Source organism: Ambystoma mexicanum, chromosome 9, assembly GCF_040938575.1.
Source record: "Ambystoma mexicanum isolate Mex_15411 chromosome 9, UKY_AmexF1_1, whole genome shotgun sequence".
In the NCBI taxonomy this organism is placed as follows: domain Eukaryota; kingdom Metazoa; phylum Chordata; class Amphibia; order Caudata; family Ambystomatidae; genus Ambystoma; species Ambystoma mexicanum.
Genome location: NC_090931.1, coordinates 1,287,857,271 through 1,287,884,409, shown reverse-complemented (window position 1 = coordinate 1,287,884,409; position 27,139 = coordinate 1,287,857,271). Strand labels below are relative to the sequence as shown.

Here is a 27,139-nt window from a genome sequence, read left to right as displayed (position 1 = left end):
AGTCTCTGCTTAGAGCATCCGCTAGGGAATTGAGCTCCCCTGGAACATGTTGCGATGACAGGAAGATGTTCCGTCTGAGTGCCCATCTCCATATTTTCTGGGCAAGTTTGGACAGATTTGGCGAACGAGTCCCTCCTTGCTTGTTCAGATAGAACATGGCTGTCGTGCTGTCCGTCCTGATCTGCACCGACAAGTTTAGTAGATGGGGCTCGAACGCCTGCAGCGCTCGGAATACTGCCAGAAGCTCTAGCAGATTGATGTGGTTCTTGGCTACTGAGTGAGACCAGAGACCCTGAGCTGTGTGGTGGAGATGGTGAGCTCCCCACCCCGTCAGGCATGCATCTGTAGTTACCACTGCCTGTACTTCGGGATCGTAAAAGGGTTTCCCCTTTGCGAGATTCTCTCTTGTCCACCAGTGTAGGTTCTGTACGAGTGTTGGCGAAACGACCACTAGATCGTCCCACTGACCACTTGCCTGAGACCACTGTTTCGCCAACCATTCCTGCATGGGACGCATGCGCAGACGCGCGTGGGGGACCAGGTAAATGCATGACGCCATCATGCCGAGTAACCGCATAGCTTTGCGTACTGTTATCTGTTGACCTGACTGATAATGCGGAATTTGCAGAAGTATGTTCCGAATTCTTTCTTCCGAAGGGAAGGTCAATCCTTTCTGAGTATCTAGGATAGCTCCTAGAAACTGTTTTGAGGTGCTTGGCACCAGACTTGACTTTTTCTCGTTGATGGAGAAGCCTAATTCGTGGAGGAGGTCGATGGTCCTCTGAATGTTTGACCTGCAGATTCCTGGGGTTTCCCCCGTTATGAGCCAGTCGTCCAGATAAGGGTACACTGGGATTGCCTCCCTGCGTAGGTGTGCAGCTGCCACCGCCAGTACCTTGGTGAATACCCTTGGTGCAGAAGCTATCCCGAAGGGCAGTACCTTGAATTGGTAGTGGCGACTGTCCACCTTGAAGCGCAAGTATTTTCTGTGCGCCGGGAGCATGGAAATATGAAAATAGGCATCTTTCATATCCAAGGTTGCCATGTAATCCCCCTTTTTTAGGAGTGGGATTACCTCTTGTAGTGTGGTCATACGGAATTTTTGGGGCTTGACATACTTGTTGGCAGGCCGTAAATCTAAAACTGGGCGCATTGTTAAATCTTTCTTTGGCACAAGGAAGTAAGTTGAATAGATACCCTTGTTTACCTGGTGTCCCGGGACGAGTTCTATCGCGTCCTTTACTAGCAGAATGGCGATCTCCTCGAGGAGGATCTTCTGATGTTGTAAAGAGTGGACTTTTTGTCTTGGAGGATGGTTTAGGGGACGTTGCAGTAGTTCTATGCAGTACCCATTGGATACTGTTGACAGCACCCATCTGTCGGATGTTATCCCTTCCCATGCCTGGGTGAAACTTGATATTCGTCCCCCTACTGGGGTTGCATGGGAAGGGACCCTGAACTGAGCGTCACTGCTTTGGTGGAGGCGTGCCTCCTCCTTTACTGGGGCTGCCTCTGCCTCTACCACGTCCTCTTTTACTACCCCTACCATACGCCTGGGTAGACTGTTGTGAGCTGGTGTTCCACTGTGTACCCTGGGTGTGGGAGTAGCTATTTCCTCTATTGGAATTTTGGCCGCGGGGGCGACGAAAATTGCCATTCCCTCTTTGGTTAGGTGGTTTGGTAGTTAACTGGCCAAGGGATTTGAGGGTGTCGAATTCTTCCTTAGCGTTTTTTAGAGCGTCCTCGACTGCCTTCCCAAACAGGAGATCACTTTCCACTGGTTTGTCTAAGAGCGCAGCTTGTGTTTCTGCTTTGAATCCCGACTGCCTCAACCAAGCATGCCTTTTGATGACAGTCCCCTCTGCTATAAGTCTACCCGCATTGTCAGCGGCGTCCAGAGTTGCTTTTACAGTGCAGCCTGACACGTTCCTTCCTTCCTTCCGCACAAATGCGAGCTAGCTGGCTTTTAAGGGGTTCGGGAGCAGAGTCTATTAGTGCTGCCACTTCTTCCCACTGGTGACAGTTGTAGCTAGCCAACAGTGTGGTGGAATTCGCGATTCTGGCTTGGTAGGCTGCCGTGGAAGCTACTTTCCTGCCAAAACCATAAAGTTTTTTACTTTCTTTGTCGGGGGGAGCCTCAGAGGAAGATAATGGTGTACCAGCTCTTTTGCGGGTGTTGGTTACTACTAGAGAGTCTGGCTTAAGTTGACCTCTAATATATAGGGGGTCCGACTGGGCTGCTTTAAACAGCTTCTCCACTCTCGGATTTACAGGTCTTGTCAGGTTTGGGTTGACAAGGGATGGTGTTATTCTGCGTTGAACAGATTTTAGGATGGGAATGGTCTGTGGCTTCCTTTCCCCTATTAGTTCTTCTGCAAAGTCCCTTTCTTCCTGGACACCTTGTGTGTCTATGTGGAAGTGGTTAGCTGCCCGAAAGAGCAGTTCATTCAGGAGGGGCTGATTATCTATTGGGGAGTCAGACACTGGGGCTTCCCTTTCGACTGGTGAGTCCATTCTGAAAATATCTGGGCTATTTTCTGGCTCATCCTCGTCTTCGTCTTCGCCGTAATAATCTGATCCTGCAGGATCTTCTGGCGTGTCAATTTCCTGACCTTCTATAAGGGAAGAGTTTCCTTGGTCTGTAGGGAAGAGGTAAGAATAGGGTTGGACCTCGATGGGGTCTAAAGGCCTAAATGGTGTCTCGACCCGGGGTCTTTTATTTGAGGGGATAGGGTCCCTTGACCCTGAGGGAGAATCTTCCTGAGGGTTTAAAGCTAGGAGTTGTTCAGGGTGTCTTTCGAAAAAATTCGCCAAGGAAGACATCCTTGACATTACTCTGTCAATGTCCTCGCATGACCAGAGTTTTGAGCTTGGGGTGACCTTGCTGGGACTTTCTATGGATTGGCCCTGAGAAGACTTGGTCAGTTCTTTTGTAGTGGAGGACTGCAAGGGTTGTTTCCTTTGCTGTTTACCCCCTTCCCCGTGGGTGGAAGTGTGTTTCCCCTTTCCCTTATCTTTCGACGCCTGGCGTCGAGGATCGGAGGTGGAATCCCTGTCTTTCGAACTAGCCTTCGAAACTGGCCCCTCTTTACTCCCAAGTGATGTACCCTTTTCCTGGGGTGCAGTCTGGGGGTGGAAGTCGTGTTCGTCTCCGGACGATTGATCTTCCGGGATATTAATTGTCGAGGCACTCTGTGCAAGTGTGGAGGCTTGCCTGACGTCGTGCGGCGACCTCGACCGGGACCGCCCAGAGGACGTCCTTTCGGACCGCTCCTTCTGTGCCTCTTTCCGAGGTTTCGACGACGTCGAATCTCGGGTGGATTTTTTGTGTTTAGCGTGTGCATGTGTAACGCTTTTGTCGCCGGGGGACTTCCCCATAGTCGCCGGGACGGACGACCTTCCGAGGCCGGGGACGTGCGTTCGGCTGTCCTTCGACGCCTTGGTGCCCTCGCCGTCCGAAAGTTCGGCGTCGCTGCCGTCGCTGAAGGTACCCTCCGCCTCCATAGCTGCTAGCTTGGCGTGGTGGGCCCAACGCTTGGTGGAGCGGTCCTTAAGAGTTTTTGCCTTAAACCTGCTACAGGCCCTGCAACCCGTCTCGGGGTGGTCTCTGGGTAGGCAAAGGTTGCACGTAGCGTGCTTATCTACCCAAGGGTATTTCTTATTACACTTGGGGCAAAACTGAAAGGGCGTACCCTCCATACGCGCCTGTGGGCAGCGGGCAAGTGTGTGTAGGTAATAAGGTGTCGAGTGTGGAAGTGTACCACCCCCACTCTCCCTACTTGTAGGGCCGAGGCCAGCGGCCCAGGCCCGAGCCGAGGCGGAAGCCTCAAGGCCCAATCCGTCGGGTATTCGACGTTGATCTCCTCCCCGGTTGGGCGTCGAGATGTTGATCGACGAAAGGTTGGCCAAACGGGGCAAATTAGAATTAGATTAGAGTGAAAATATGGCAAAGCCAGGGAACTCCGATGAAGTGCTTCCGACCAGAATGGCGGAAAAAAACAATCTGGGGATCCTAGACGCGTGAGGGATCATGGGTACAGGGGACATCACACTAGGGATAGTATTACTGGTACGCCCTGTGTCGACGCCCATTTTTCGACTTCGAAAAACAAACTGTAATACTCCGCAGCTTCCACTAGATGTCGGCCTATGCACAGCATGTGATCTAAGCAGATTCCACAAGCCTCAGAAATATATATATATTTTAAAAAAAAATTATTATTTAATTTATCACCGAGGATTCCCAGTCTGACGACGGGGAATATTCAAGCATCTGAATCTATGAAAGATCCAATGCTGGAGAAGCTGTGTTCCTCCTCATCTTTTGTTTGTTAATCTTTCTTTACCGTTGCTTAAGTTTTAGCAACACATGACCATTCATTCCTTTTGGAGCTTTTCTTTTTCTGGTAATCCTCTGTGTCGTCTGTGTCCTCTACTGATGTCACATTGTTGTGTACGCTTATCTTAAATTTGTCTTGTCTCATTTGAGTTTCTGAATGCGTTTTGCTTCATACCTCCCTTGATCGTGGATTTTTTACTTCTTTACTTTCACTCGGGCGCATTTCTGAGTTTTTTTTTCCTTTTATGTCTGGGGATCTGTGATCACTTAATCTATATCCCAATGCTCTTATCTCCTCACTACTTTGCATTAGTAAGGTTTTTATTTTTTCCTTGTGGACGTGTAGAATCACCCGATCAACTCTTTGTTCATCCATGTATTCGACTATTGCAATGTCGTTTAAAGATATTTTCTTAAGTGCCGGTATTTTCTTTAATAGATATATCACATTATTTTGATTTAGGTTTGTATTTCTTTTATTTTTGTGAACACTTTCTAGGTTCACTTTCCATTTGTTTGTTTTTTTGTCTATTTTTTCCGACTTCTGTTTACTGGCTGGTTTCTTTTCTTTTTGCAGTTGAGAGAGACCACTTGGGTTCCATTGATGACTTGCTGATTCTTTCGCAATGGTAATTTTTCTTTGCCGCATAGACTTTTGCTCTTCAATTGCATTTCTTTTCTCAGTCAAGGTCCTGAACTGAAGTATATCCGAGTAGGACACTTATTCCTTTTGGTCATCGTCTGAATCCTCATTAAAGTATATTTCTCTGGCAGGCCGTTTCTGTCTTTGGTCCTCCAGAGTATTCGACTCATTCGACGATGCATATTGATCTTTCCCAGACTTAACTTGATCTATATAATATGAGGCATCATCAATTAAGTCCTGGGCGTCTTCCAATTCATCGTCGGCTTGATCTTCGTCGCTCACCTCAATATAGTTTGTTTGAATGTTTTTGGGGAGCGATGATGGTTGTTTTTGTTGGATTACGACCTCTGCCTTCCGATCCGTGTCTTTTGGTTTTTCCATGTGTGGGTAACACTTGGAATGTTTCTTAGGACTGCTCTTGATCCGCTTCCATTCTTCTTTGGAATATTCTTTATATTTTTTGACTTTTTTTTCCTGTGTCTTTTCCTGCTTTTTTCAATTTAATTTTTTCTCGACCTGAGTCTGCAAGATTACACCCCTTTGTTGTCTTCTCCACTAATTGTTTTTTTTTAAAATACTGGGTAAGTACCATCATTGCCTACTTTGCGCTCATTCTTATCTGTTTCGTTTAGGGTACCTTCCTGATTTGCACTGGTAACTGCAACCATAGTATGTTGAATAGCCTTATCCAATCCCACCTGTCGAGAATTGTTTTTCGTGGGAACCTCATTGTTTTTTTTTTCTGTAGGGTTACTTGCTCATGTCTTCCTTGGATATCAGTGTTCCCTTCTTTGTTTATTGTTTTTTTTTAGTTTCATGTTCGCCAACCCAGTGCTGGGTGACTGTGCCTGTTCTTTGCCCTGTGGTCACTTCTCTGTCATTTCTTTCTATTGTTTTCTTCATCCATTTTATTGTTTCCATCTAATCCCCCCATCAGTTGATTTTTTTCCACTTGTTCAGTTGAGGCCAGTTCCCATAGCCTTCTTTGCCATGTTGCTGATGCTTCAGCCTCCCGCTCTAGTCTTTCTGCAATTTTTGTTGTAAAAAGATTCAGCTCCAAGATTTGGTTTTGGATGTTTAATAAAACATTTGTGTTATCTCGTACATTTTCGTTTAATGTTTCGTATAGTTTGGTGTATGGTGCTAATGAGATGGACAGTGCTGCCATTATTATTGTGGATGTGAATCCCCGCTGCCATAGATAGTTGTGACTTAACTTGTTGCATCTACGGAAGTTATCGTTTCATTTGGAATTTCTTGAACTGTTGGTAGATCTTGCTCTACAGTCAGTCTCTCCTCATCCCGTAAGTAATCTAATTAATTAAGGTTACATTTTTTCGGTGCCTTACTCAGTAGCTTACTTTGACTTTCTCCAGTGGCTTCTACGTGTGTTAACCTTTTCACTTGATTTTCCCTTTGAGTGCTGTTTAGTTTTTTAGAGGGTTGTGAAGCATTTCCATTTGCACTCCTCACGTTTATATCATTGGTTATTTATTTTGAGGTATTAGATCTTGGGGTCTTTTCAATTTCTTTGTGTCCACAAGTTGATTTGGCAGTCGTTTCTTTGAATGGGATGTTTGTCGGCCAAAGATCTCCCACATTCATTTTCTTGATAAAGCTCGATCTTCTCTCTATTTCTCTCGTTTCATCCGCCAAAGAATTTTCAATGGTATTGATTTTTTTTTGTCCTTTTCTTGTTTGTATCTTTTGGCGTGGACATGTATTTTATCCATTTTTGATAATACTGATTGTTTCCTATTCATAGCTGAGACTGTCAAGGACACTGTGGGAGGTTCGCTATGGGCCAAGTTTCCTAGTCCATAGTTGTCATCAAACACTTCGTCCTCGTCGTTGTCCCCTCCCTCAGTGTCTACGTTTTCTGATACGTCAGATATGACATCCACTTGTTCATCTGCAATTCCCTTTACACCAATTTTCTGTGGCTCTGTATTTGGGGTACAATTACGTTGATTTTGTTCTTTCTGTTCGTTTGTTCGTTTTTTTAAGACCCATGTCATTTGTATCATTTGTCATTTCATTAAGTGCCGTTTTCTTTACAGTGTGTGGGTCCGTTGTATTTGTTTGACATTGTTTGTCTCAGGCATCTAATGTCTCTATTGCAACTGTTGCATTTGTTTTGTGTGCTATCGCAATATTTCCTATTCTTTGTGTCGTTTCTAGGATTATTGGGGCATCACGCCCCATTTGTTCATGTCCAGATCCTTTGTTTGTAGTATTTGTGTCACTCTCCGATTAAATGTCCTGCACTTGAGTCTGCTTGCTACTCGCAAGAGACTCAGTGCCCGGTTCACTCTCGCCGACCAGGCTCATCCTCCCTCCTTCCAGCCGGTCGGAGAGAGACTCGAGTTCTAGCAGCTCCGCATCCGTTATGTCCACGTCTGCCCTTCGGGTCGGCTCACGGTTGCGGTTTTCTGCATCCTGCGACGTGTTGTTGCCAACGCGTAGTAACAGTAAGTGTTTGGGATATGCGATGAGTATGATTGGCACTTGTGGTGCATGTGGGCTGGTGTGTGCGGGGTGTGCAGCCTTTTTCATTCCAGTCAACTTCATCACATTTCCCGCTCCCACATCCCCACCAACAACCTCACTTTACGTGTTTATGTGTTGTTGCTTGATTATCCTCTTTGATGTTAGATTCTTCTCTGCCCCCACCTTCCATGCGGGGTATGCTCTTGTGCTGGGTCGGATCACTCGATCTCGATTCAATGGAGTTCTAGGAATTTCAGGCAGCCCTGGAGCAGTCCTGGTGCAAGACTGGGGACAGACCGGACTCTTGCCCGGACTCACATGCGGCGCTACGCGCCTGCGCTCAGTTTTAAAGGAAAAGTCCTTAAATCCAACACTGTTTTTGGAAACGCCGTAGTAGCTTTTTCCACTACTCACATGTCTGCACACCACTGAGACTGGGGACAGACTGGACTCCTGCCCGGACTCACGTGCAGTGTCATTTATGAACGAGATCTTGAACGAACGAGGATGCAAGGTCTACTGTGTTAACTTTGGACCTCTCCCTACCTTCTTTTCTTGAAGCTGTGGCTTTCCTTTTTTTCTGAACAAGCAAATGCTTTTAATTGTTTGCATCTGCTTGCTTTCCATCTCTTCCTTCCCCTGTATTTTTTTTTATAATTATTTTTAGTCATAGAAGTAACAATAAGCACATTGTTTGTAATGAATTAATTACATTAATGCAAATTAATAAAAAATATATATATTGAAGATTATATTTCTTGGAGTCCCCATTGTGACTTAAGCTCAAAATGGTCTGAAGCGGATACTGTTGCATGGTGCACCTAACAAAAAAAATCTAAATCTACAAAAGATTGAGCCTGTCTCTGTTACATACAATTTGATACGGCCACTTTGTTTTTTAACAAGCTCTAAGACTACAACGGTTAAGTTGTTCCCACAAAGAGGTTTACCTCTTCAGTCTATTCATAAGTGCTCAAATCTAATATGCATGAAGACTTTTTTTGACTTTTTCTAATTTTGCCTTTTGCAGCTTGTCAATTTGAAGCTTTTACATTGGAACAGAAAAAGGAAATAAAATAATGTACCTGAACCTTGCACAGATCGTGTATTGTCTGCTATGTTTGCAGTCTCTCTGTTACATTCTTTCTTATGGGTGATTTTTCCACCAAACCATTTTTCAAGTTCATCTGAAAATTCCTACAAACAAATCCAAACGTTTGAAAGTGTCAAGGAAAGTTTTTAGAAATGTTTCAAATTTAACAACTTGTGATAAAAAATGAAATAAATGATCACGGAAATGGAAGATTCACTGCTTGTAAGACAGATCCCATATAATGTATTAAAGCAGCTAACTTCTGGTTATCTTGTCAGATATTAAAGAAAACACATTGGAAATACATTTCAACTAAAATGTCCCTTGTGGTCCTGGACACAACCACTTTTCTTTTGTACACAGAGGCTATCCTAGAATTGATATTGTGTCTGGTATGCTCGACTCTTTTCCCATGTGTATCACAAATAGACATTGGAGTAAAGGTGCTTTTTATCACTAACCTGTTAGACAAGCATTACAGATAAATCCCCATTCAAATCCACATAAACCACTCTGGCAACTAAGGGATGCTTTACTCAGCAATATAGTGATTACGGGGGGCATTTCAGAGATCATTACAGATTATTTTAACATAAGAAAAACACTAGGAGCATGTTTAAGTGTGGTCTGGGCTGCAATGAAGGCTGTTCTCTTGGGCAAATGTATTAGTAGGGCTACTGCCTTTGATAAATAAAGGGAGAAGGGGAGGATTCAACTGGAAGGAGAAGAAAAGGCTAGGGGAGGCACATAAAGTGAAGGGCTATCTTAGGGCGCATAAGGGTTTCTGGCTAGCAAAGGTTCAATAAGAAGTGAAACCTACAGAGATAACAACATACCCTTTAGTTCAACCAAAGCAAGCATACTATAATAAAGTTTAAAAATTGTTAGTGCACAAACTTCAATTAAATGAAAAAAAAACATTTCATAGAAAAGCTTGCAAATGTGACAGACTCAATAAAATATGGGGCAAAAGAGAAACAGCTAATCAAGTCACAATTTCTCTTTGAGGTAATGACCGTGAAAATGGTATCTCAAGAGAAACAAATCTTATATGTAGAGATAGCCATGAACCCTCAATTACCTAAAAAGATCAGGCTCCCCTCGATAGTCCCATAAACATGGGAGAGATTGACCTGGCCATTACATCTTTGAAAAATAACTTGACCCCTGGACCGAATGGTCTTTCAGCCTGCTTTTATAAAACATTCAAGGAACATTTGTTGTATGGGGTTCATAATTTGCGTTCATACTTTCTTTCACATTCCTTCTATGAGAATAATGGTTATTGGCATTCTGATTGATCAACTAAGATTACTAGGGGTACATGAAACGGCTTCTCCCTATTCCCTCTTATCTTTGCCCTTTCAACTGAGACATTAGCATGCAGAATAAGGGCCAAAAATATGATCCAAGTAATCACTGGGAAACAAATAAACAAACTCTTTTTATAGTCTGATGAGGTCAAATCTCAACGTGAAAAGGGTATCCAATTAAAATGTCGAAAAAAAAATTTGAATGACAAAAATGTCGAAAACATTTTACAGATTTTCTTTTTCAAATGTATTATTTTTAATTTACATTTTTTCTTTGTTTCGCAAGTAAAAAAAAGTGTTAATAAAGGGTGGGGTTGGGGGGAGCCCCCATTTCAGACAAAAAATAACAAAAAAAAAGACATTCTAAAAAATGTTTTCGGTAAAATGTTTTCAACATTTTGTCATTCGAAATAATGTAATTCGAAATACATGTCAAGAGGGGATGGGGACCCCTCTCAGCCAGGGGGAGAGATCTGCCAGGGTGAAAGCCAGAGCCATTCCTACCCCCAAAGGGGGGAGGTGGCAGTTGCAAGGGTCTATGTTCCTATTGAAAGTTAGCCCAACTTAAACGGGAGCAGCGTTTAAAGTTAAAATTGTTTGAACAGCATAACTTTATGCCTAAAAGTAACTGTGGTTGAGCCATACATGGCCAAATTTCCAAATCCTAAAATAAGAATGTCTTATATGAGGTTTAGACTAAATCTATGGCATACGAACGATGTCCTTTGCAAGCGTAAAATAATACCTAAAGAAGAAAATATATGTCGATATTTTCTCAATACATGCCAACCTGAGACGATAAAGCACTTTATATCTGAGTACCATGCTTTGGTTAATGCTAGAATCCTTCACTTTTTTCATCTGTTTCCAAGTTCAGGCTTTACAATGTCTGATATGCTGTGGAGAGCACCGCCATAGAGTACCAGTCAACATTGCAGTGGTCACATTTTTACAATCTATTAACTTGACAAATTTCATTGCCTTAGCTGAGAAAGATACATAGTAGAAGTCAGCATTGGAGAGATGCTGCTGAAGTATTAAGCACATTTTTCTAATAAGCAATTTATTTTAAGTATGGTTGTCACTTAATTAGAATCCTGAGCCATGTACTGTATATTGTTGATTAACATGTAAATAATGTTTATTTCAAATTTTAAAGTAAACATTTTTTTTTTAGATTTAATAGCATAGAAAATGGATGATTAAATTAGATCTTAAACAGCACATCACTGTGGCTAATTTCAAATTCTCTGTGCGTTATTTCATAGGACTATAATTTTTTGTTTTTGCTTTTTTATTTTTGTAATCAACCCATGAAACTTACTTATTTTATTTTAAATGATTGTATTGTACATACTTGTGCAGCTATATCAAATTAAATAAATAATAATATGGGTACCCCACATCATGCTCACACCAGATTAAAGTTCACCCCTCTAGGGAATTAAGGCCAAGGTCTTATCTTACAAGGATAATACATTTAATCTGTACAGAAATGAGGATGAGGCAAAGAACTCTGCTCCTGAACGGTATATTCTGTCCCTAACCGTTCCCAGCTCTTGCAGACTGGTGCCAGGCAGGAGCCTTATATACTGTTACCTTCGTCACTGGATACTGGCATGGCTCACCAAAACTGTCCTTCGTCCCTTACAAGGGATGCTGCAGTCTTCCTTCCTTCAGGGCTGGGTTTCTGTTTAGGGCATACTACTTAGCATACTGCTAGCCTATGCAAGAATACATTGTAGCTTCTGTTCATCATCATTTTGCTTCACTATGAACATTTATATATAAACCCATTTTTCCTTCGTACTCTCCATATAATCATATTTTATCTGGTCCAGTAAATCCCCTTAAAATCTGGTTTTCCTATAATTTTGCATTGTGTGCATGAGCATGTATACTCCCCTATTCTTAGTCTGCATGGGCTTTTGATGGACAGGAAACAGCTGTGCAGCCACTTCGTGTGCTCTGACAGAGCTAGCGAACCCGACGGCAATGCCTGTAGTCTATTTTTAGCACAAGCTGCATTCCTTTTGGCACAGAGCCTGCTGCTCATTACCGTGCTTTGAGAAAAACTATATCGAATTTAACATTTTTACAAAGGTATTCAACTAATAGTTATTTACACCTTATATTTAAATACTAACTACGTTCAATTAGTGACCACCCATGTCTGTGTGTGATTTTATGTGCATGAAAAAGGCTTTCTCAGTGCTCTAGTGCTTAGAAAACAATCAACAGAAGTCTTGCCTATTTGTAAAGCACTTGGGCGTGCAGGAAGGCGCTAGCTCCTCCCCAACACCATCATCTCCTGAAGTACATGAATGCATATCAAAAGTTCCACTGTGGATCATCTTATACTGCCTGAAAACATTGCTGGCTAGTTTCTTTCCTTGCCTTTCAGAACACCGCAACATGCAGCCAAGATCTGGGCAGATCCTCTTGCAAGACCAGATAACACCTGAGCTGTTCAGCCAACAACTCCAGTCATCTGATTTTAATGGCCAGTGAGAAGCGAGGGAGCCGTTTACCAAAATGGCAGAAAGCAAAGTGCACCATTAACCAGCCTTAATGTACGCTGTGCTCTAACAGCTACAACAGAGCCTTCGGCAAGCTGTTATGAACTTGACACGGAGCATCTTCCAAAACAAAAAGAAAGTCTTTCAAATATTTACTTGAGACTTTGCTGTAAGGCAGCCCCCCAAACACAAACCAGGACACTTCCCAATGTGGGTCACCATTATTTCAGCATGACGGCCCCACTCAGAAGGAAGGGGCATGGTTTAGCTGTCATTTGTTTTCATTTTGTCTATTGTAACACCACCCAGCGGGGAAGTAAGGGCAAGATTGGTTAGCGAAAGAGGCCAAATGGGAGAAGGAGTGGTAGGATAAGAAAGGTGACATGAAAAAGGAAGGTGTGGGTTGTTTGGGGGAGGTCAGAGGAGTTGGCAGACCAAGAGACCAATCGGAGGACAGTGGACTTGAGTGCCATGGTGTTTTCAAGAAAGGTTTTGGTTGGTGAGAGCAAATGGTTATGTGTTGTGAGTGTAAGGGCGGTGAGTGAGACAGTTAAAGTGTAGCGAGTGAGTGAAAGGTGATTGAGGGAGTGAAAGTGGGTGAATGGGTAGGAGGAAGGGTGGAGTAGTAGTGGAGAGGGAATAATAGTAGTAGAAAGGGGAAAATAGTAGTGGACTGGGGAAGAGTAGTAGAGTGGAGAAAGGAGGTGGTCAGGAGTAACATCAGAGGGTGGAGGTAGATGATAAAAAAATAGAGTGACACCAGAGTGTCAGAAGGAGGAAGTAATAGAAGAGAAAATGGGTTGGCATTTGAAGAAAGTGGGAGGAGAGCAGAACAGTAGGGAGAGAAACAACAGGGCATGGGAGGAAGACAGAGTGAGGTCTGAGTGTCTGAAAAGCACATTCCACCAACCCTGTAGAACTAAAATCAACGATAGAGTAGGGCTATTGTAGAAAGTCCCGGATGGAGATTAGACAGAAAAGGTGATTGCCTGTAGGCCCTCATTTCCAGAGATACAAAACATATACAGTAGTGGTCAATAAGCTCTAGATACCAACCTGTGGAGTATGGACGCCTGGGCTTAGGGAGAAAACACTGTTCTTGACAAGGGAGTGAGAGGTGGCTTTTAGCGCCCTTCCAAAAACATTATTAAAAACCCTTGAACCATCTCTGGGAGTTGGTGTGTTTTTTAGGCCATCAGTGACATTAAAGAATCTGGTCGATAACTTACTGCAGAACTGGATAACTTCCGAGATTTTCTGGTTAATTTTAGAAAATCGAAAGCACTGATTACAAAACGAAGATCAGATCATATTGCTCAGCATGAGAAAAATGTTTCAGTTCAGATGGGAGAAAGTCTTTCTAGATTATCTTGGCATCCAAATTATACCCAACAACTCTGAACTTTAATGATGCACTATTCATCATTGTTCAAGGAAATGAGACAGGTTTTGGACAGTTGGAATCAGGAGCTCTCTTGTATAGTGAGGGTACTAGCGATAACGATTCATTTGATCCCCGGACTCCGGTATGTTTTCTAGCGACTCACATGTCGTATCCCCAGAAAATGCATTTCATTCACTACTGCTGATTATGAATTACAAACCAGGTGCTATTGAGACCCGCTATTTGGGGAGGAATGGGGGTCGCAAATATCAAACACTATCTGACAGTGACAAGTCTTACAGATTTTTGAAGGGGTGCTGATTGACTGAAGAGGGATGGAACAGGAGGTCATCACAATCCCTTTAGCAAAACTACTGTTACTGAGTAGGTAAGGTAGACCCGGGAGGATAGTTCAGTGGCAACGTGCTCGCCTCGGAAGCAAGGCGACACAAAGCAACACAGGTTTGATCCCCTGGTCTGCGCTTTGAACCTTTAAGCGCGTTATAAATATGCAACAAAAACAAAAAACAAAAAATTCTGTAACAGCGCCTCGATGCCCCCCGGCTTTGTGAGTGCTTTAAAAATGCAAATAAATAAATACTTGTAAGAGGGGAGCGTTTAACAGCCACACAATTCCTTGTACTACCAGGACAAATTAGTAAGGGAATAGAAATCAAACCTGGATTGGTCCTATCCTCTCGCATTACTGACAATCTTCAAATTTCTCCACAACTCGGATGTAAGGATTCTGTTCAATGAGTCAAGGGTGGTTTAGAGTAATTAGCACGTTTTACAATCTGGGTCTGCCCATGACTTTTGGGGAGGCAAAACCGATAAACAGGTTTAGTGTATTTATTGGGCATTCATTAGGTACTTATACAACAAATAAATTGCGTTTCAAAGCACCCACAAAGCAACAGGGAGATAACATGGGATAGAAAACAACGAATACACTGGAAGATAAAGCCAAACCGTCTAGGCCTTTGTGAGCATTCAGAGCGTGCAAGTGCAGAGAGAGGAGAGGGGAAGAGGGAGTGTTGGGGTGCCTGTGCTCATGAGTGAGCAGCAGGAGTAAGTGCCCAGAGTAGGAGGTGCTAGGGAATAGGGAACGATCATCTGTAAAAAATAGAAATAAATAAATGGGTAAGTGCAGGCCTACAGTGGCGAAGGCCGGCAAGTGCCAGGGCAAGTGTTGTGTGTAGGCAGAGGCTGAAGACGATTGGTTGTGGCAAGCCACGGCCCTGAAGGACAGGTAAAGGCCGTGGTCACCAATCACATCGACCGTGAGATTAGCAGGGGAAGGAAGAAGAGGGTGAAAAGAAAAGTCTTGAGGAGATTTAGCTCAAGACGAAGAGGAAGGGGGAGGCTGTTCCACAGGAGGGAGCCAGCTGAGGAAAGAGATCAGCCTCTGGCCCTCTGTTTAGCGAAACGCTTGACACACAGAGAGTTGGTACCAGAGGAACATAGAGGTCTAGAGGGAGTGTATTTAGTAAGAGCAAGTTGCGGATAGCGTGGTGCCTGGCCCCAGACAGCCTTGTGACTGATGCAGAGGGATTGAACTTGATCCTTGTAGCAACCGGGAGCCAGTGGAGAGAGTTTAGGGCAGGAGAGATGCGGTCCCTGGGCTTGAGACCAAGGATAAATCTTGCTGCCCTATTCTGGATTAGCTGCAAGGGTCGTAGTGAGGAAGAAGGTAGATTCAAGAGAAGGTTATTGCAGTAGTCTAGCCTAGAGAGCACCATAGCTCTGGTAACATTGAGCTTCTGGCGGAAAGTGTGAAAAGGGAGAATTCCTTTGAGAAGCAAGAGTTGAAAGTTGGACTTCTTGGCAATGCCCTGAATGTGAGGAAGGAAGTAAAGAGAGGAGACAAAGAGGACTCCAAGGTTTCTCACTTCAGATGAAGGAAAAGGGGGAGAGCCCATAGAAGATGGTCAGAGTGAGGGGGAAGAAAGAGGGACCCAATTATAAGGATCTCAATCTTGCTGGCATTGAGGCAGAGATCGTTGGAAGTGCACCAGGATTGGACGGCAGATACGCAGTCTGGGATGATGGAAGATGCAAGAGAGTCTGCAGGAGGTTTGAAAAAGAGTTGAGTGTCATCTGCGTAACACTGGAAGTTGGCGGAGAAGGAGGAAATGAGGAGTGCCAGCTGAGTAAGGTAAATGTTAAAGAGCCAGGGGGAGAGGTTGGATCCCTGGGGGATGCCATAGGTGGAGAAAGAAGTTGGTGAGGAGAAGGTGCCCAGAATAACCTGGTGCGAACGGTCAGTAAGGAAGGAGGTCAGCCAATCCAGTGTCCGCTTTGAGATACCTAGAGTATCATGGAGCTGTTTTTTTTTTTTTACTTTTATTTTAACTTGCACAGACATATCACCATAACTTGACATTCAATTAACAACGTTGTTGTCATTTTGTTTCATAGCAAACGGATACAATTACGTACAATATCACAGTGCTTCTGAGTTCCCCTCTCTTACACATTTATCGGACAAATATTGCTTATATCTGCTCCATATGTCTCTGGGGCAGCTATGCAAGGGTAGTAAGCTGGCATATATTTCTTCACAGTCATTGGCCCACGTCATGTCCCTTTCCCAATCATTTTTCGTAGGCGGTTCTGAACATTTCCATCACATCAATATTGTCCGCTTTGCAAGTATCAAACTTAGGTTAAGACATTTACGCAAAGTAGGATTCATTTTACTCACTGTACCCAACATGCATAAACCTGGATCCCACACAATGGGTTGATCTGCCATTTCATCAAGTACGTTACACACCTCTGCCCAGTATTTAGTTAGCACCGTGCACGACCACAGCATGTGAAGCATACCAGCCTCCTCATTACCACATCTAGGGCACTTTCCATCGGTTGCAGGGTATAAGGTTCTGATCCTGGCCGGGGTGTAGTAGGCCCTGTGCAGTACCTTGTAGTGTATTAGCCGATAGCGTGAGTTATATGAGACCTTCCTTGTTAGTGCACACAGTTTTGCCCACTGCTGGTCAGTGATGGTGCAGCCCAGGTCTATCTCCCATTTCCCTTTGTGCTCTGGGGGTAATGCTTCTCTGGTGGATTGTGCGATTTTATATAGTGTGGAGATGGATGTCTTGGTTGGGTTGGCGATGAACATGTACCCCAGGCCCGGGTGTATCTGTGGTTCATTAGGGAATACAGCCCATATTTCTGCCATGGCCGAGTGCAGTCTTAGGTACTGTAATTTTTGCAGTGGTTTACTCCCTATGATCTTACTCATCTCCTCCCAGATGATGAACCGCTTATCTATAAATGGATCACCAACCAATGTATTCCTTTGTCCTTCCAATGTGTGGTGAGGATCTTGTCCTGCGTGGGGGGAAGGTAGTGGGGCTTCCCATAGCGGCATGTTTGGGTGATACAGGACTTCATGTTCGGGGTGTCCAGCCATTATGGTCCAGGCGGAGCATGTTACCAGCGCCGGGTTGATGGTGTTGTCATTTCTGACTTTGGTTTCTGCTGCTCTGTGTAGAAGCTTCAACGGGCCTAGTGTGTTCGTTTCATTCGCCAAGTGTGGTGCTCGGGGTTTCCGTCTATCCAATATGTGGTATAATTTGCCTGCGCTGCGAGATAATATCATTCAAAATCTGGGGCACAGAGATCACCTCAGGGGTACGTTTGGGTAAGTCTGGGCCAGCTCACTCTTGGTTGCCCGTTCCAGACAAATGCTGTACATGCTCCCTGGATTTTATTGAAGAATGATCTGCCCGGCTATACGGGGACAGTGTTGAACAAATAAAATAGTTTGGGCAAGATGATAATTTTGATCAGGGCAAGCCTACCCATGAGCGAGCTTGGCAACACCCGCCAACGTTCAAGCTTGGCACATAGCACGTCAACAATGGCTGTGTAGTTTGTGGCGCTGACGTTTTGTGTATTGCGCGCTATTTCAATGCCTAGGTATTTAACCCGTGTGGGCGCCCATATGAGCCCATATAGCTCTGTTGGTTTAGGAGTGGCCTCTGTGAGGGGAAAGATCTCAGACTTGGTCGAATATAGCTTCTGCCCAGAATTTTCCCTGAATTCCTTGACTGCTCGCAGCGCAGCACTAAGGTTAGCTTCAGGGTTTTTTAAATAGAACATTATGTCGTCTGCGTATAATGTAATGATCTCTATCTTACCCGCCAGTGAAATTCCCATCCTTCTATGTTGAGCTCTCAGCAAGTCTGGAAGTGGTTCTATAACTAGAGCAAATAATAGAAGGGATAACAGACAGCCCTGTCTGGTACCTCCAGCCAACTCCAGGATCCCAGAGAGGATCCGGTTGATGCAGATTCTGGCGTATGGTTTCGTGTATAGTATCCGCACCCAACGCACAAAGTTTGGTCTAAATCTGTAGTTATTGAGCACCCTGAACAGGAAGGGCCAGTAGACCGCGTCGAAGACCTTTTGCATGTCTAGTGCCCGTGCCACCCCCTGTGTGTCTTTAGGTATCGATGCAAGGATGTTATAGCAGCGGCGTACATTAGTCGCTGTGGATCTGCCCAATATAAAGCCGGTTTGGTCCTCGTGGGCCATATGCGGCGTTAGAGGGTCCAATCGTGTGGCCAATATCTTAGCGAATATCTTCGCGTTAGTGTTTATTAATGAGAGAGGCCTGTAGGAGCCGCATTCCTCTGGTCTTTTCCCAGACTTTAGCAGTAAAGTAATGATCGCTTGCCTAGTCGTTTCAGGTAGTTCACCAGTGTCTAGAGCCTTGGTCCAGACTGCGAGGAGTCTAGGTACCAGGGTTGTGGCGAATTCTTTATAAAATTCGGCACTCAGCCCGTCCGACCCAGACGCCTTCCCGTTTGGTAGGGATTTGATAGCTTCTGTCATCTCTACCTAGGTCAAGGGATTTTCTAGTGCATCTCTTGTATCGGACGATAAAAGTGTGGTGGATTTCCTTGCTAGGTATCTATCTATTTCTTCTTCCATGGCGACACTCCGGGGAAGAGTACAGGCCTGCGTAAAAGTCATAGAAGACTTTCCTTATCTCCACCTGATCGGTAACTACCGCCCCAGCTGGTCGTGTTATACATGGAATGTTGGAATTGCTGCGCTCCCCTCTCGCCATCCTAGCAAGGAGTTTACCGGGTCGCTCTGGTTCACCGTATCGTCAAGCAGCCGCCAGTTTGTCAAAATATCGGATTTCTCGTCTGCTGTCTCTTTGTACCCTTCTAGTTGAGTCCTAATATCTAGTTTAGTCTGGGATGTTGGGTTAATGGCGTATTGTTCCTGCAGTTTGGTTATGTTTCCCTTGCGCCTCCAGAGTTCCCTGCAAATATCTTTAAGCACTCCCAGCTCGGTTGACATGGCGACCCCTCTTATGTATACCTTGAAGGCCTGCCATAAAGTTGCTTGCCTCTCTACCGTACCCTCTTTTGTTTCGGAATATTCGTCAATATTTAGGGTCAGGTTGGACTTATACACTTGATCTGACAGCGCTGCTGCCTTAAATCTCCAAGGGGGTCTTCGTGGAGAGACTTTTGGAATGTGTAAGGTCAACGATACCGGGGAGTGGCCCGACACTGTTCTGGGCAATATTGTCACTTCAGACACCCATCCTAGAAATCCCTGGGACGTCAGCCACAAATCGGTTCTAGAGTGCATATCATGCACCGACGAGTAAAATGTGTATGCTTGCTTTTCTCCGTGTAGGGATCGCCAGACATCGCGCAGGTCCAGGTTGGTTATGTGCATGTGTATCTTGTGTGCGGCTTGGGTGAGTGTTCTGGGGCTGTTGAACGTACGGTCCAGCTGGGTGTTCAGTCTTGTGTTGCAATCTCCACCTATAATTATGTGAGGCGTGGGATATTTGGCACACATCTGAAATATCTTGGCGTAGTAGTCTGGTTCATTCATGTTTGGGCCGTAGAGGTTAATGAGGAGTACTTCCACCTCGGAAAGCTCCCCGTGAACGATCACGTAGCGCCCTTCGGGATCACATTCAGCCGCTAAATGTGTATATGGTAATGCCTTATGTATTAAAGTGAGTACCCCTCTTGCTCTGCTCGAGTAGGACGTGTAGAAGCGGTGGTTGCCCCAAATGGGTGCTATTTTGTCTGCCTGATATCCCAGTAGGTGTGTCTCCAGGTGGAATGCGATCTGGGCGCCAGCTCTGTTAATATATGCCATTATTTTCTGTGTTTTCACTGGCATCCCCAGCCCCCTTACATTTCAGCTTATTAATTTAAAGCCTTTTGGGTCATTTTCAGCCATATTCCGTACAATTTCTAGTATGTTCCATAGTGATCAAATCTCACTTGCTATTACCATATGACCATCTTGTGTATGTCTGATCATTTTTAAGTTTAACACCCCTTGAATTCCAGCATCCCCCACCACCTCCCTCATAGTTCCCTGAACTTCAACTATGCTTTTCCCTCTCCCCCCTACCTCTCCCCGCTCAACCCGTGCACCCGCATTGGGGGGCGCTTACGCGGGAGCCGAGGCCAAGGAGTATAACAAGACTGCCCGTAAGGTTAGCAACCTACACGTTTACAGTACACATAATGATCAGTGGCATTCAGTAGTATGGCAGTACTTTGTAGTGGACAAATATATGGCAAGAAGATACCAAACATAATTTTCCGCTACCGTTGCTTTATGTCCATTGTTCCTAAGTGTTGTATGAGTCAATTGTTTTGGACGCCTCAATTGGACAGTGATGGGGCATCGTCGCTCCTGCCAGTAGTTCAGAGTGTCTGCTTGGATGACAATGGGATGCTAGATTCAAAAAAGGTGGCAGCTTCCTCAGGAAAAGTAAAGAAGTAGGTTTTAATATTATGTTGCAGGCGAAGCCTGGGGGGATACAGCATTGCGTAAGGCACCCCCTGTTCGCGTAGCATTTTCTTGACGCCTGTAAATGTACGTCGGTCCTGTTGGACTGCCAATGTGGGAAGATCCGGATGAGGCTGGAGCCCAGCTTCAGTTCCTGTTTGTCTCTCGCTGCCCGGAGCACCAGATCCCTGTCCCTATAGTTCATCAGCCTGGCTATAATTGGTCTGGGGTAGGGGCCCAGTTTGGGGCGAGGTGACCGGGATCTGTGCGCTCTTTCAACTATAGACATTGCGGACCAGCCCGGGTCGCCCAGCCAGTCCCTGATCAATTCCTTCACCGCTATTTCCATCAGGCCTTTCAGCGGATCTTTGGGCACACCCACTATGCGCACATTATTGCATCGGGATCTGGCTTCCAAATCTTCGCATTTGAGCTTCACTGTTGCTAGATCCTTAACCATTTCTGTCACAGTGTTCCGTAGAGTCTCAAGCGCATCTTCGGTAGTGCTGATCCAGTTTTCGGTCTCTGTGATGCGGTTAGTTGCTTTCTCAAGCTGCTTTCTGATCGTGGTTACGTTTGCATTGATTCCATTGAGTCTATCGATTAAGGCTGCAAAGCCTTGCTGCATTGAATTGAAGACTGCCTGAGGGTCCATGGTGGCAGGCGTGGCTGTAGGCACGTTCTGCATGGTTGATCCAGTGCCGATGCTGCTCCCATCACTTGCTTTTGGTGTCTGCGTAGTATATTTATCAATGGCGCCTTTCCCTTTTTTGGGCGATGCCCCTTTGGGCATTGAAAGACTTCTCCCCGCAATGCCAGGGGTGGGCGGTATATTTAGTGGGATTATGGGGCTGTATTCAGTGATCACGGTTTCTGAGTTGCAAGGCTGCAGCGCAAAGGTGGGCCTCGTTTCAATGGGAATATTGGGTTGTGGCTCTCGTTTCCAGGCCGCGGATCTGGTATATTGACGTGCTCTGCTATATGTAATACACCATCGGTGCTAGTTACTGGGCATCCGTGGTCTGTCATGAAAATATAACTATCACTTCCTTGTTCGGTGATGGCCGTACCCTCAGTAGTCTACTGTGTCCTGGGCCCAGCCCTCCTTGAGGAGCGGGGCATATCTTATTGTGATCGAGTAGTTGCACCTTGGTGTTACGATATTCTGGCTGAATTTCCTGTGCCGGTGTCTGCCTGTGTCTTGATGGTCTCTATAGTTTATGGTGCTGTAATATGTCCAGGTGTCTGGCCCATATGGACTTGAACTTTCTGCACCCTTCTCGCTCTGGTTGCTTCAATCAATCAATCTTTAGCTTAAGTGCACTACGAGCTGTGCCCAGGCTCTTTATCTTGCCCTGGGCCTCCTCACGTTATTATCTTTAGTGCTGAAGCGTACCATGTGATTTGTGGCTGGTGTCCCCTGTCTCGATACAGACTCCTGCCTCCAACTGGTGCCGTGTCCACACGGTGCGGTTTGTTTGTTCGGGTGGGGTAAGTCAGGCTACTTGGCAGGCTCCAAGTCTCCCTTCAGTTGCTATGTGATTTCCCCGGCATATTATAGGCCGCCCTGCCTCTCCTTGTATCGTGGGCTGTATGTGGGGTCGTAGCGGTCTGGACTTTGCGGGCGGGATAGTTTATTGCCCCAGAGAGCCTCCAAAGTTCCAGCGGAAACAGGTCTCACAGCTGTGTGGGGATTGTAAGGCATTTATGGAGCCCTTACTGAAGTTGGCAGATAATTGAATGTTAATGGTAGACTGTGCGCCCTGGATTCCAGTACGTAGCACTGCAGTGGACCGTGAGAGGCTAGATGGGAGCCAGTAGTTCATGCAGGGGCGAGGAGGGCTTCAAGTCCTAGCGGGTACCCCATGTGGGGATGCCGAGCTCTGTTGTTCCCATATGTGGTGTGGAATTTATAGCCTCAAGTCTCTCGGGCCGCCTGCCCTCTGCGACTGGCGCCTTGGCTGGCATTGCATGTGGTCATGGTCGCGTGTTATGGGCCTGGGTCAGAGGATGGGATGGGGTGGCCCCACCTTGTGTGTTGATGTCCGTTGGGAGGAGGCGTACCGTTGTCCCAGGGTCCTTCTCTGGTGACCGTGCATGTGCAGGCGCTCCACGGTAAATTACCGGAGCGCCCGCATGCTCTTCAAGGCCGCATGTGTCACAGGTGCCATCGTCTCCTCGCTGCTGCGGCCCCAGGCCCCCACGTTCACCTGTCAGGCCGAGATGGTGGCCGGCGGTCCGGCTGTTCTCTAACTGCAACGCTGGTGGCGCTGCTGCTTGCGAACTCACATGGTGATCTGGGCTAGCCGGGAGGCCTCTCGGGTTGCACCGAATACACAGCGTTACTCGGGAACCCCAGCACCAAATCTTTCCATACTTGGTGGGTGGGTGGACAGCAGCTTCATACACCACTTCATCAATTGTGGTGGAAAATCGGACCGTATTTTGCAAGTTCTTGTCTCCGGGCCTCAGCTTGCCTGCAGAGCTCACACAGAAAGCTCCATCCGGCAGCGTGCGCAACAGCGCCCCTCATCATGGAGCTGTTCTATGAGGATGGAGTGGTTGACCGTGCCAAAGGCAGCAGAGAGATCGAGTAGAATGAGGACAGCTGCAGAGTTAGAGTCAAGAGATGCAAGCAATTCTTCATGGGTGTTCAGAAGAGCAGTTTGTGCCTCTGGATGCTCGGAATCCAGATTGCTCGTTGTGGAGACTGCCAACAAGCTCAGTGTGTGAGTTATATGCAATTTCGGCACTGGGCCATCAACTAGAAAGTTCGGAAAGCAAGCAATAAACAAACAACACCCTCAAAAGTGTTCTTAGTTGAGGGTATGGAAAAAGGCTGAATTTCCACATTTTACCGACTTTTGGATAGGTGTGGTTCTAAGGAAAAATGTCCATGTATGAACAGGTGGGAGGAAGATTTGGGCATTATAATTAATACAGACTCCTGGGCTATGATATGGTCCAGGGTGTAGAAATCCTCGAGGTGTACTACAATAAACAAATAAGTGTACAAGATATGATTTCATTCACATTGCACACCACACAGGCTAAGTGAGAGCCATCTCTCATATTTATTCTTTTGTTGCAGTAACTACTTGTTTATTGGAACACGGGTCACATGTGGTGGGCATGTCGAAGGGCACTGAGTTTCTGAAAAGAAATTCTCTTGTGGTGTTAGTTCTTATGAAATACTGAAGACGGAGTAATCTACCCAATGATGGGTCACCTGGCTTTCTTTGATATCATACCTCATTTCAATGATGATGGGTTATGGCAGCGACCACAAATAGCAATATGGAAATGTAAAATAAGGGAGATTTGGGAAATGGACTACTGTTAGGGGAATTTTCCTTAAGTCCTACTGGCAGTAAGCTATCTCAGTGGTTTGTAGATCCCCCAACTCTTAGCATCAGTATATACTAGCTCAGAACCTTGGTAGTGTGGCAGAGCAGTCAGGCTTATCTTTAGAGGAAGATGTGAGCTGTAGGTAAGTACTTTGAATCTTAGTTAGAAAGACAAGCAAAGAAGCACTTACACGTATATTTATATAAAAGATATATATTTATATTTACACCAGAATCACTTTAAATACTTCCGACAGTAATGATAGAACACTTAGGAATACTAGATAATACACTTCAAAGGGCACTTTCACTTTTATGTTTGTTCGTGGTTACATTTGTAGCAACGTTAGAAAGGGAAAAGACAAGGTTATCGTATCATTGTTAATTGCGCACTCATGCAGTTTTCAACAGGTTATACGGTAATGCCTATACTCTGCAAACACATATAGAAAGGTCACTTAAAGGGAGGAAAATAAGTGGGTAGTGCAACATGAGCTTAGTTCAAGGTTCTAGAGATGGTTTCTTCGCCTGGCAAGTCTTTTAAGTCCACAGACAGTTCGGAGAGGGCTTGAAGTCTTGGCAAACAGCGAATAATGAAGAGTTCCGGCAGATTTCTTCCAGTGTCTAAAGTTATTGAAGCAGCAGGTTAGCAACTAACAAAGGAGACCTAAAAACAGACTCAAAAAGGGGACACAAGCAGCAGCTTGGGTCAGAGATAAGAGGGGGTTGCCCTGGACACCTATGTGCACTCCAACGCTCTGGAGCGATTTATCAGAATCAGGTAAGCAATACCCTTTTCCCCACAGTACCTTCAATTTGAAGAAAGTGTTTATGTTGACTCCCCCGTGATGTGGCAGCTCTGGACCCGACCTCCGGATTCCTTGGTCTGGTGAAGAAAGGCAGGACAATGGATGGTGTATTCCAGCAGCAGTCTTGACGGGGGACCTGTGGCATGACTTTCAGCAACTCCTTGGTTCACTCTGCGGTTTTGGCACCTTTTCAGCAACACCAACAAAGGACACGGATTGTTCGGTCAATTTTCTTCACTTCCTGCAGTACCACACTCTGGTGAGGGGGTCTGGGCGAGTTGGATCGCACCTCTGGAGTGTCCTTACGGGCTCAGCACAGATTTGGATGGATTTGGCCTTTCCAAGATGATGCACTTACAATGGGCAGTAGGTCTCATGGTGTTGGGGTTCCGCAGTCCTGGAAACTCCAAGGACCTCAGGAGATGGCTTGTTTCAAAGTTCGCCTTGGGGCTGGGTGTTCCCATCAGACAAAGGGAAGGAGTCGTCCTCTTTGGAGCACCTCTATCGGATAGAAAATGGGGTCAGGACAGCAGTGGTCGCTTCACGGCCTTGTAAAGGGTCTGCAAGCGTCTATGGTCTGCTTGTTCAGTTACTTCGGTTTCCTGTGGTCGACTTGCTTCACACTCCAGAAGCCTTAACTTTTATACAGTTCGAGCACACACTCCTCTGCAATCTCTGTCCGCATTTTACAGAAAGGTGCAATCAGGACAGCCAGACCCCTGTGGAAGCTGGTCCTATTCAGGCACTCTATCAGACAAAGGACAGGGGGATCGAAGTCTCCTCCCCTACTTCCTGCCTGCCCAGACACTCTGGAGTCTAGGCGGGGATACCTACTGGTTCCCGCCAAAGGCAAATCACACACACAGACCTCCCCCTCCCAGAATGGTACAAGGGCTAACAAAGAACAACCACGCTACTCATGATAAGAACATAGTCAAGGCTGCGTGCACGGCCCCTGCATGGGCGTACCTGCGGATACCCCCCAGAGGGCCCACGACCCCCCGATCGACACAGCGGGCCAACCACAGCAAGGACTCACTCCCAGCGGCCAAGATACTCCCGCTGGCGCTCCGGTACAGGGACAGAATCGCGGAAGATATACGTACGACAATCCCACCCCAGCTCGGACTCCACGATAACCCCCTGGGGGGCATCAACACGACCCACCCGGACTTAACGCCTCACGCAAATCACTGACTCCGCCATGGGCAAGGACTGGCTAAGAGGCAAACCCTACAATGCAATATGGACCTCTACACAGTGGAGGCCCCCCGCCCGCCTGGTGATACAAACCCCGGCGAAAGCGGAAATCAGGGAAGAGACTCAGGACCCCCAGCTCTACCCGAGTGACTTAATGAAAGCAATTGGGGACTCTAGAACATCGCTGGAACTCAAAATTGGTGGAGTCTCCACGGAAGTATCTCTCCTGCGCCAAGAGCTCTGCAACTTATCGTCCAGAGTCGGCGGAGCGGAACAAAGAGCATCGCACACAGAAGACAACGTCCGTCACTTGGAGCAACAACTTTCCACAACTGCCCAAAAAGTCAATCAACTTGAATACCGCGCCGAAGACGCCGAGGGTAGGGCACGTCGCAATAACCTAAGGATTCTTGGGATTCCGGAAAAAGAAGCGGGCCCCAGTGTCAAACTCTTTCTCGAGGACTGGCTGACTCACATCTTCGCCCCCAAAAAACTGTCAAAGTTCTTCTCCATTGAAAGAGCACATAGGGTACCCACCAGGCAGCCCACCCCAGGAGCCTCGCCCAGAACAACAATTGCACGCCTCCTCAGTTATCGGGACCGAGACACTTTCCTACAGATGGCACGGGCCTCGGGCCCATTCACATGCAACGGATACAGAGTGGGGTTCTACCCGGATTATATTAAGGAGGTTCAAAAGGTCCGCCAGTCGTTTGACTCGGTCAAGAAGAAACTTCAGTCCCTGTCTATTAAGTACGCTCTCTTCTTCCCGGCGATGCTCAAAGTCCATCACGAGGGCACGACCCACCTATTTCACAACCCCAAAGAAGCATGGGAATGGCTCGAAACGCATATCCTCAATGGGCCAGCGCCCCGACGCTCTCCCTACGGACCGTCCACTCGGAAACCCAGGTCCGAACAGCGCTCACCACCCTTGGACCCGGATGTCGGGTCACCACAGCGTCCCGCCAAAAATACCACAGAGAACGGATGAGGTCTGGGCATCATAGAACTTGATCCGCAATGTCACATTACGGAAACTCCACTCTAGCAGTCGCCGTCCTCCAGGCAGCGCAGTTTTGACCGCAGTCCGGGTGACCCCGCAGAAGGTACTACCCTAGTCCGGGTCATCCCGAGATAGTTTTCTAAGTTATAAGTTTAATGTTTAGGTGACAGATGCTCCCAGTTGGGGGGGGGGTAGAGG

At 46.1% G+C, this 27,139-nt stretch overlaps 1 protein-coding gene across 1 annotated transcript in view; it reads right to left on the bottom strand.

Annotated features, from left to right (window-relative positions):
* LOC138489066 (protein mono-ADP-ribosyltransferase PARP14-like) overlaps positions 1–27,139 on the bottom strand; it is a 1,172,404-nt gene that overhangs the window by 698,029 nt on the left and 447,236 nt on the right. The window contains exon 10 of the mRNA XM_069616631.1: positions 8,561–8,672. Within this exon, the coding sequence (XP_069472732.1) occupies positions 8,561–8,672 (112 nt within the window). The remainder of the gene's footprint in view (positions 1–8,560; positions 8,673–27,139) is intronic.